This window comes from Drosophila novamexicana, unplaced genomic scaffold, assembly GCF_003285875.2.
Source record: "Drosophila novamexicana strain 15010-1031.04,08,12 unplaced genomic scaffold, DnovRS2.1 tig00000009-arrow-pilon, whole genome shotgun sequence".
Lineage (NCBI taxonomy): Eukaryota > Metazoa > Arthropoda > Insecta > Diptera > Drosophilidae > Drosophila > Drosophila novamexicana.
In genome coordinates, this window is record NW_020824766.1 from 1,633,875 (window position 1) to 1,644,745 (window position 10,871).

General features: G+C 39.6%; 2 protein-coding genes across 4 annotated transcripts; one reads left to right on the forward strand and one right to left on the reverse strand.

The window, feature by feature from the left end:
• The first annotated feature begins 2,477 nt into the window (after positions 1–2,477).
• LOC115768762 (trypsin-1) lies at positions 2,478–3,709 on the forward strand. Its single transcript, XM_030713455.1, has 3 exons — positions 2,478–2,808; positions 2,895–3,463; positions 3,536–3,709. The coding sequence occupies exons 1-3, from the start codon at positions 2,478–2,480 to the stop codon at positions 3,707–3,709; spliced, it is 1,074 nt and encodes a 357-aa protein (XP_030569315.1).
• Positions 3,710–5,518: 1,809 nt separating this feature from the next.
• On the reverse strand, positions 5,519–6,633 carry LOC115767595. Of its 3 annotated transcripts, XR_004018391.1 has the most exons (3): positions 5,884–6,632; positions 5,723–5,827; positions 5,523–5,655 (listed from the first exon to the last, which is right to left on the reverse strand). XR_004018391.1 is itself a non-coding variant. In XM_030711903.1 (2 exons), the coding sequence occupies exon 1, from the start codon at positions 6,560–6,562 to the stop codon at positions 5,909–5,911; it is 654 nt and encodes a 217-aa protein (XP_030567763.1). In that variant the 5' UTR covers positions 6,563–6,633; the 3' UTR covers positions 5,519–5,827; positions 5,898–5,908. The 3 variants fall into 3 exon arrangements, 2 of the variants coding, with proteins under 2 accessions (XP_030567763.1, XP_030567751.1); XM_030711903.1 differs by having other exon boundaries at positions 5,519–5,827; positions 5,898–6,633; XM_030711891.1 differs by having other exon boundaries at positions 5,523–5,827.
• Positions 6,634–10,871: the final 4,238 nt, after the last annotated feature.

A 10,871-nucleotide genomic window follows, 5' to 3' on the forward strand; every position in this document is an offset into this window, starting at 1 on the left:
CTTTCTGCAAAGCATCGCAACATGGAGGCAACCAACTCCCTGACTATCACTCTATCCATCTGGCCGTTTGTGGTTTTGTCTCATCATCTATTGAATTGTTTCTTATTTATTTAGAAGCAGCCAGCTCTCGCCTCGTTCGTAACCCAAATACGCTCGACTACGCTCTTTCACCTGGTTGTGGCGACTGGCTAGATTGTGTGCACCTTGTGTCATTGTTGGGTGCTGTGGATTCGGTTTCGGCTTGAGCTCTCGTTGTTGGCACAACAAGACAACAATTTACATGCGTGTCGTGCAGGGTTCCCCGCACTGTTTTGGGCGGGGATCTTACGATTTTTTTTTTCTTTTTCTCTCAATTATTTGCCTTTATCTGAGTCTTCATTAGTTTGACCCAATTTCAGCTTGTGCCTGGCTCTGCACTTGGATGCTGTGTTCTTTTTTTTTTACTTTCTATTTTCTCTTAACGAACTCTAGAATTATTGATAGCCGGCTTGTTAACATTTCGATTTTCTTATTATTATTATAAGAGGCGTATTAAGTTAATTTACTTTCATTTGCCAGCTAGTTGTACGAACTTTGGATTTCTTTTGTTTCCGATGGGGAATTAAATTTTATTTTCTTTAAGTTGTTGAGGCGTGGCCTTCCGTTTTCACCGTAGAGCTGGTAATGCGTTATGTGGGACAAGTTTGAGATGTGATTTTATGAAATTAAATAAAGAGAAAGGTAAAGGTCAATATGTGGACTAATTTGGGATTTATATATGCATATTTATATATATCAAATTGTTAATTCTAATTGACAAATTTGCGGACTGTCTGACTGATTGGTGATCAATGCACAATTTACCTTATGTGATGTAAGCACAAGATTTTTAAAAATTGCGCCATCAAAATATTATTTTTACTGCCTGATCACAATCAAACTTATTCGCAAATATCTATGCCAAATTTAGTGAAGATATTAATTGATTTCATATCTTTACGAAATACTTCGCTAAGTATATTGTTATTAAATGTATTTCCTTTTTATTTTGCAGGTAAGTTCCAACTCGTTTCAATTCACACTCACAGAAAAAGTAAACTCAGATAAGTACACCATTGCAATATCAAATAAATGTGAATGTTTTGAGAGAAAATATAAATGTAACTCAAGTCATATACAGTGGTTACTAGACCATTTTCAACTGCCAGAAAGTAGAACTGTTAAGTATATAGGAATCGCAATTTTGCACTTTTCGAACGCATTTCATCTAAAATTTGTATATATGTGTCAATGTAGAGAATCAATAGGGATATTCCATTGAATAAGTGACCGAGGCTCATGCGAATCGCAGGGTAATAAACGATTTAAACATTTGAAAGGCGTCTTTTAGATAATAGGCTTGTGCGTCTAGTTCGATAATGTTGACATTTAGAGCAGGTCATGGACAGTAAACCAGGCTGGAAAAACTTTCCGAGATGAACATTATACAAAACCAAATAAAGTTGTGAATCAAACTAAAAAACTAGTTTGCATAAAAGCAGACAGGCGGTCAGTTGGACGGAAAAACATGTCTATATCAACTCGGCTGTTGGTGGTCTGAAATGTCTCCTTAAATGCGTTATATATATCATGACAAAATCATAATACCCTTAACAAGGGCCTTAAACTGTCTTAAATGTCAGTACAAAATGGTGTTTCAGCAATAAGAATTTTGATTACTTTCTGAAAATAAGATTCCGCTTCACTAATCCAATTATTTATCAAAAAGAAACCATTTACTTGGTGGTTAACTCTTTCAACAATTGTGAAACCCAATTGTTAGCTACTCTTAATGATCGTCTCACATGTTTGACCCGTTTTGAACTTATCGCAGCGGTGCTCCATCTTTTGTAAACTTCTAGTTCAGGGAATTTGAGGTCAACGTTTGTTTAAGTAATCGAAATGATTAGAGGCATTTATAAAGTTAATTTAGTGGGTCAGCCGCCTTTCAGTCGAATTGGCAATAAAGTTATAAATCTTGCGGAACAAACATATTTTAACGAGTGCGTGTAAAAGTGATGGCAAAAATGTTTCAAAATAGAAAGCAGCAAAAACAATTAACATAAATTATGATATAAACCGAAACGAACTGAGCTGAACAGAACCAGATCCACTTGGAGCTGTCAGCGTTTCTGTGGAATCTACGGCGGCGGCATTGTTTTTTATCGTTAACGGATTAATTGACAAATGAGTTTAAGGTTTTATGCATTGCCATTTGGGTCAAGTAATGTCTGAGGGTTTTTGTTTTTGGAGGATCAACTGGTTATTTGCAAATTATGCAAAAGTTAAGCTGATAAAAATTTGATTGGCACTTTTACAGCATCATTAGGCTATAATGAATTTGGAATTTGGCTTATAGATATAAAGTTGCCAGCCATGTGGCTGGCCTATAAGAACCGTTAAAGTCGACCTGTTTGCAGACAGTTGACTTTTACCTCGCGGTTCGTGCGGTTCTCGAGATGATATCCAATTCCAATACTTTTCTCTGCCTCGGCTACATTTGTAGTCTAGCCCTATGTGTTAGCTGCTATGGCTATAAGCCACCATTTCGTGGTTACCAATATAACAAGCCCGCACGGTTGCCGCCTCTGCAAACCAATAGCTCCTCAACAGCGGCCGGCATGCAATCGGATTACATTGAGGATCTAATCGAAGAACAAAAGCAACAAATCTTGTCAAATGTGCTGGGCGGAGCCGCTGCCTCCGCTTCTACTTCGCCAGAAGAGGCAGACCTGTCGCCATTTGACAGCGATGCAAAGGCCTTCCGCGTCAACCGTTGCGCCAGCTGTTGTGAGTATCACTGGGCTCTAAAGAGATTGTACTTTGGATTGCTATACTCTACCATCGGATATGAAACCCTATTCACGTCCTTGCAGCCTGCGGCGTACCAAACGCCAATCGCATTGTGGGCGGCACTCAGGTGCGCTCGAACAAGTATCCGTGGATAGCTCAGATGATACGCGGCTCGTTTCTCTTTTGTGGCGGCACTTTGATCAACGATCGCTACGTGCTGACCGCCGCACATTGCGTCCATGACATGGACATGTCTGCGGTGTCGGTGCGTCTGCTGCAGCTGGATCGCAGTTCCACGCATACGGGAATAACCCGAGCCGTTTCATTTGCTCATGCCCATGCGGGCTATGATCCTGTCAGTCTGGTGCATGATATTGCCCTGCTGCACCTGGATCAGCCCGTGCCACTGGTGCAGTTCATGAGACCAGTTTGCCTGCCTAGCAGTCGGTTGCAGCAGTTCGATTACCAGAAGGCCATTGTGGCGGGCTGGGGACTTAGCTACGAGGGCGGCACCACTTCCAGTGTGCTGCAGGAGACCATTGTGCCCATCATCACCAATGCTCAGTGCAGGGCCACATCCTACAAGTCAATGATTGTGGACACGATGCTGTGTGCGGGCTATGTGCAAACAGGCGGCCAGGATGCCTGTCAGGTGGGCTAAGAGCTGGACGATTGATCCAAGCTTTGCCTGATCGTTGGCATAATATTTCTCGCATGCTTGCAGGGTGATAGCGGTGGTCCGCTTATTGTGCCGGATCGCATCTTCCGTCTCGCTGGCGTTGTTTCCTTCGGCTATGGCTGTGCCAAACCAAACGCGCCTGGCGTCTACACAAGAGTCAGCAGATACTTAAACTGGATTGCTGCCAATACCCGCGACTCCTGCTATTGCAATAAATAATATAAAACTTCGGATTCTTTTGTCGCCACTCTAGCCTTTCAGATAAAATAATATATGTATCAGCGTGAAAGTGGCAAGTTTTCTGTTGAGGAACTGAACTTTTATTTCCGCTGTAAATGTAGTAATTGTTTGTTTTAAATATTCTTCTCTCAGCCTTTTGTTTGTCTTTTACATTTTCCTCTTCGAATGGTATTCTCGATCACTTTTAATATGGTCATATCTATGCAATGTAGTTTCGCAGTCTTGAAACTTAGCACAGGTCCATATCTTTGTTGCAGGTATCTCTTTGTTTATATGAGCAACTTTTATATTTTCTAAAGATATCTTGTCAGAAGTTTGTTCTCTTTGCTTCTTATATAGGAAAAAATCGTATCAGCATCGGATTTCTCTATTATAAAGGTATCAGCTTCTCCTAAGCACTCAGTTTTTGCACTGACAACTCAAGTGTTGTTCCAATGCAAATTTTCAATTATGAACACCCCCAACCTGGTCGGCTGCAAATACTTTCATAAAGCAATTTTTTTGTGCAAATTTTTGGCTAAAACAGGTTATTGTTCGGCTTCGACAAGTCAAAGAGGCAAAAAATAAAACAATATTGGCCTTTCACTTTTTTTATACATATGCTGAAAAATCAATAAAAGGCAAAAACGAAAACCGATAAACATTTTGACCCAAGCGAAAATAAAAACAAAAAAAAAATCAGTTTAAACGTCACGGTCCATTTTTGGCAACGTCATCTCGCGGCAGATCGAAGCCAAGGACGTCGCCGCCATTCGGAATCGCTGACACATTGTTATCACTTGTCAATGCAGGTTTCATTCGCACAGCGTTTAGCCCTCTGCAGCGCACGCTCCCCGCCGCGCCCTGATAGCTGCTCGCCGCCAGGGGCCAGTTGACAAAAGTTTATCTTTATCCCTATGCCAGCAGCCATGGCATGCCGCGATTTAATGGATTTTCAAGTTATTTCTGGTATTTTGTTGTAGTTGCCGCAACTCACAACTTGCGAATGCAGCTCGCAACTGCAACTACTTGAGCGCAAACAAAGATATCTCGGACACTCGTTTCTTGCCTGAGGCCAAAGAAAATGCCGCATAATTGCCGCTGTCGCGACACAAGGCGTCGAAGCCGGGGCTGATCGGAGGGGATTGTTGGCCAAATCGACAATGTTGTCAATGCTGCCGCTTTGGCATTTGATTTTATTTTTAACTAGACTGCAAATGATGCCCGGCATTGTAGGGGCATTAAAAAGGCACACACCACAGATTTACTACGGCAATTTACATTTTTTTTGCCGGAACTCTGTTACATTGCAGAAAATTATGAAAGTTGCTTGAAAATTTAATTAAAAACAAAGATTTTGAGAAGTGAAGCGTAACAAATTTGCAAGCATCATTAGCTTGCGATAATGTTTGCACTTATGCTGTTAGGTAACAGCATGTAGGTAACAGCATATAGGTAAAAGCAATATGTAATAATTCAAAAAAGTATTAAGCAGAAAAAGTTTGATAGAAGATTCAATAACATACAGCTGTTGATAACATACTGCCGAAGCTGTTGATAACAGGCCGTCGAAGCTGTTAACGTATGCAAGCTATGTGCATATGTTATTTAAAGATATTCGTTAATGTTAACGCATTCCAGCTACTGTTGTTGAAATTCTGGAGTTCTGTTAATATTGAGTTGTTGAGTATTAAAAATGATTTTAGGCCAATAATAAACTCCTGTTATCGCTTTTCTTGCCAATTGTTAACTTTAACATTTAATGCTTATTTAACATTACAATGCCGATTTATATGAAGGTTATCAAAAAGTATTTAGTTAGATAAAATAAATGCTTTAAATATTTTTTTCAGATATATATTGCTTGATAAATTCTTTATTCGTATAGAGCTTGCTAAGGCAGTTTCAGTTATCCTCATATCTCAGCTCACGTACCACTTTTGAAACTTATTTATATAAATTATTTTTAAAAGCAATTACGGGCACGCCAAGAGATACGGGGAAGATACATACTTGTACATATATAGTGCTAGAGACAGATACACGCAGCACATTGGCTTTTTATAGCTTCATTGGAGACGGCTACGGACTGTCCATGTCACTGGTCGGCAATCCCATCTACAAAATGGAAGCACGTATTATAAGAATTCGCACTAAGTGACTTTATTCTCAACTTTGAACTTAGTACCCCTTCCCCCTTTATACGTTGTCCCTTCTGTGCAGCACCCAATTCAATCGTTCAATGGATTTGACTACAGATTGCAGCTCCCTTTGGACATTCACACATTCGACAATCTGCTCGACACAGCGTTCCCACTTGTGGCTCGCCAGCCGCAGGCTATAAGGCACCAGGGCACCAAAGATTTGAGTAACAGGCAGCAGATACCCCCTGGCTGGTTCCACATCGAAGCGAAACAGTTTAAAGGAAGTGCCCCATTTCACACCCTGCTGCAAGAGGCGGTAAAGCGCTCTGTAGGGCGTGTTGCCGGGCAACCGCGACGCGGTGGCAAAATTTTGTGTTCCTTGCTGCAGGCGGGTTTTGGCCAGAAGTAGACGTGCTCTGGCTGTCTGCGTTTCCAGCGCCAGCTGTTGACTGATCTGATCTTCGATCAGTTGCAGCATGTGCAGGTGCAGGACATCCATTAGGCAGCCAGTATCCTCGTCAATCGTCGCCGTGGTGGTCGTCTCTTTATTCTCGCTGCTGGTTACCTTGTTCAGTTGATCGTGCTGTCTGCTCATTCCGTTGATTTGCTCCACTTTATTTTCTAAGCAGCCAGCTTCCTCTGCTTTAATCGTTGTCAATGTGTCTGCAGTACAGATCTCCGATGCCATTAAACTGTCCTCTCTGCTCATTTTTATATGATAAAAATGTAAATAAACAAGTTCAAATTTTAATCTAATTTTTGAGTAAAACCTCGAAGCATCTAAAAATCAGTTTGAAAACGAAACGAAACGAAAAATACAATAAAGAACAGTTCAGATGAAGACATAAAATGGTCGCATTTCACATGTACTGCATACTGCATGAAATCAATAGATAGCTTGTAAGCTGAGACAAACAATTCTATGTTAACTCGGCTGTTAAAACTGATTGGGGGTATATATCTCTATATATAAACTTTTTGCCTGACTGATTGATTGTAGTTACCTTATGTGATACGCTATGCCAGAATTTTGAGAAATTTTTCTTAGAATCCAAGTTTCTTCGGGCAAAATTGCAGATCAAAGATATTTTGGGCAATGTTTCAACTCTTGTCCGATTTGCTTGAAACTTTTTTTCCGAGCCCTACATAAGATCTTAATAAATGCGTGATTCTCAACACAAGAATAACCTGGGCAGAAATGTGGGTCCTTTTTTTAATCTTTATTCGATAGATTATAAACCTATTTATAAATATCTAATAATTATTCAACTTTAGTAGTTTAGCTCAATATAGTACGGGTATAATTAAATATTCCACGGGCAGGAAATGGATGAAAAGGCTATATATAAAATACGAAAAACTCAACTTGTCAAGGGCATGGCCAAGGCATACATTTGTAGATTGGGATATGTTACATATTACTTGACAAAATAATAATACCCTATACAGAAATATCAAGATATAAAACAATTTGTTTTTGTTTTCAGCAATATAGCCGAACTCCTGTATATATCTCAAATATAAAGTAGACAAGACAAAGGGCTACATATAAATATAAATGCACATTGGCTATATCTTATAGCTCTACTCCTACTTTATGTTTCTCCATTGTTTTATGTTTTCTTTCGGATATGTCTTTAGGATGTTAAGCATATACTTCTTATTATTAGCAGCTATTGGATCAACATAATCCACAAGTCTCAGTCTATATAGTTGACCTAAAATGCGAAAAACTTAAAGCACTTTGTGTTAAACTGGTTCTTTTGTTCAAGTGACCCTCATCTGTGGCAGATTTGTTGCTTGTGGTTTCATCTCCGACAGCTTTGTTTACTAGAGGTTTTTTGTTTTTCGTATTTTTTTTGGAGGCGTCTCTGGGCCACGCTTCGTTTGGCATTTTAGCATATTTCTCACATAAATCGCCAGCGACTTGGTTAGAGAAATTTTCACGCCTTGCTGACCATTGGCCAACACGCTGAGGCGGAGGCCTGCTCTTTAATCAAAATTGTGTACAAACTTATGCCAAATAGTACTTAATGCAGGCCCCTTTAAAGTGCCCCCCCCCCCCCTCTCTCTCTCTCTCTCTCTCTCTCTCTCTGCTGTTGCTGCTACTGCTGCTGGCAAACCGCAAACATTTTAATAAATTGCCAGTTATTAGTTGTCGGCAGCAGGAAAAAGTGCAATTAAAATGCATTCGAGTTACTAGAAAAAGGGCGTGGAAGGGGCTAGGGAAGTCACTGTAGGAAGTTCGAGGCAAAGCAAATTAGCATTAGCATTGACTTGAGTAAAAGAGACAAAGTGTGATGCCGGCTAAAAAGAGAGCAAAAACTGGCAAGATAGTTTCCCATAATTTGCGTAGCGCTGTGCACATAATCAGCTCAAGAGCAACGAGAAGGGGCAGCTAGGGAGAGAGTGTGAGCGAGCAAGAGAATGGTGAGGTGTAAGGTGTAGTGAGGAAGTCAGGGGCGGGGGAAACTGCGGTCACCTGCATAGCAAATGGTGTGAAATTTTTCGCAAAAAGTCGACAAAGCAGTTGCAAGCAGTGCTACAGCTGTTGTTGCCGTTAGAGAAAGGGGTTGGGGTTGGGGGGTGTTGCTGCCGCTGCTGCATTGTTCGCAACCGCACTTAGTTTTTGTTATTATTGCTGTAGTTGAAATTTGCATAAATGTTTTTAATTAAAGCATTTAAAGCATATTTTGTTAAGTGGCTTTTAGCTGGGCGAGCATTCAAGTTGCTAATGAAATTGAAAAGGAAGTGAAATGCACATGTGTGTAAAAACACACACACACACATGCATACGTGCACATTTATTTACATGTATTTATGAGAATATTATGGAAGCACTTAATTTCATACTTTGCTGCATAGAAAGAATCTTTGTTTATTTGCCTTTTTGTTGCTTTGATTTTGAATTTTATGTAAATTTTATGTGTAATGCCCTTAATACTATTATTGTTGTTCAATTAGTGTATTTGTTAGATTATCAAATCATGCTTAAGGCCATGTGCATCGAATGAATTTTAGATTTCAGCTGCTTTTTTGGCCTAAAACTCATTTAATAGGGAAGTGAGCTGGTTGCAGAGCATCATTGTTAAGAAAAGACAATGGGAAACAATTATGAGCTTTTCAAATTACTTCAGATAATTGTAATTGAAAATCTATTGAAGCCAGTTGGAAATTTAAATGCCACTCTTACTCATGGTAAATTTTGGTTAGATTTATTTGTTTAACGATATGTGTATATCAATTATATTTCTGTTAAATTCTCAGCTCATCTTTTATTATACTCGAAGCATGTGCATTAGTGTGGAAATGTTTATTGGTACGAATTTAAGTTTTGTTCAATACACTTAAACATGGCAGTAATCACTTAAGTAAGCATTTAAGTATAACTACAGTGTAAAGTAGTTCAGTGGGAACTTCTTCACTTATGCACCTTTTTTTTTTACCACATATTAGAAAGGAAGTTTTATCTTACATCTGTCTGCTTGCTGTTGCATTGAACAAAGAATGTCTTTAGATATTGCAATTTATAAATAAACAAAATTGCTGGCAGCCACAGCTGCCCTCTATCAGAGGGAGCTTTAACAGCCTGTTCATGCACCTTGACACGGATAATTAGCTCATGTCTATTAATATGGATATGGATATTAAAGTAAGGATATCTTCGGCACGCCAAAGCTTTAATACACTTGTAGAAATTTGACAACCGTGAAGCTCGTACAAGCTTTATGACATTATAGTTCGTTGTACACAAGGAGCATAGTTAAACTATTATTTGACGAGTTTGGGCAAGATATTATGAAAAATAAAAATGTTTTCCATACAATTACCTACTTTTGGCCAATCAGGTCGGTTCTAACATCTGTACTGCCTGCAACAGGGAGATGGACCTATGCAAAGTTTAAAGACGATAAATTCAAAACTAGTCTCTCAGATTGCATTTTAACTCGGCTGTTCATGCAGATCTAGAATATATATACTTTATCAGTCGAAGTCCGCCAGAGATGTCTCCTTCTATCTAAAGTCAACTCCACTTATTGAAGATGATGGAAAAGTGGTGCATAAAAGTAAAGATAAAACTTGCCCAGGAGAATGACTGATAATAACAACTATTATTTATTAAAAACAAATTATTTGTATTTTATATTTTATTTTAAACGCAAACTATTCTTCTGCTTCTTAGTCATATTGATAAATAGTATATGGTTATAGAAAGAAATTCATGATGACGTTGCACTCATCCTAAATTGATATTATTTTATTTATCGACAAACAACTTTACAGGCAAATAGTTGAAATTGATTTGAAAATATTGTTGCACAGTTGCAACAATGTTAAATAGCAACTGCGATTGTCGAAATTGCACGTTGCATGCCAACCAAAATTTGCACGTTTCCTTTTGGTTCTTTTGGTAGCTCATCTAACTAATGGCGTCCCATTGCAGAGTTGACATGGTGCAACAATTTCTTTTTCTCTCTTCATGCCGCACTGTCAACAGAGCTGAACAATTTTTATTTATGCGCTTTTGTAGCGCCAAAATTCTCGACGGCAGCCGTCAGTCAACACTGGGAGATTGCCAGGGAGGTGGACGAGCAGTGGACAGGCAGATAGACGAACTGGGATGTGGGCACAGTTGTCGGACTGGCTGGTAGCTTGCAACATGGCGCAGGCCGTTGGTACGATGGAAAGCAAACAAACAGTAAACTGGGGAACGCCACTCAAAGTCGCGGCTTCCTGGCTGACACACTTTATGCCCCCGTCCAACAGACGCCACTTGGCTTGACGAGAGATGGGCGGCCGGGGAACGATGGCGCATAGGGGCTTGGAGTCTGAGTCTGGGTAAACTAGTGGATAGAGCGTGTATCGGAAGCCTTTTGCTTGCCAGTCTAATTGAAGTCGAGTGCATAGCTTGCAGCTTTTCTGCTTTGGCATCTACAGAAACTAACTTTGACATTATGCGCCACAAATTGTGGCAATTTAAAGCCAATTTAAGTCGCTGCAACAGAAAATATTTCACA

Bases quoted from the DNA above. Each gene is read 5' to 3' on its own strand.
- LOC115768762 (XM_030713455.1), top strand. From the start codon at position 2,478: ATGATATCCAATTCCAATACTTTTCTCTGCCTCGGCTACATTTGTAGT. The intron at 2,809-2,894 runs GTGAGTATCACT...ACGTCCTTGCAG, and splicing joins CAACCGTTGCGCCAGCTGTT to CCTGCGGCGTACCAAACGCC. The intron at 3,464-3,535 runs GTGGGCTAAGAG...GCATGCTTGCAG, and splicing joins GCGGCCAGGATGCCTGTCAG to GGTGATAGCGGTGGTCCGCT.
- LOC115767595 (XM_030711903.1), bottom strand. From the start codon at position 6,562: ATGAGCAGAGAGGACAGTTTAATGGCATCGGAGATCTGTACTGCAGAC.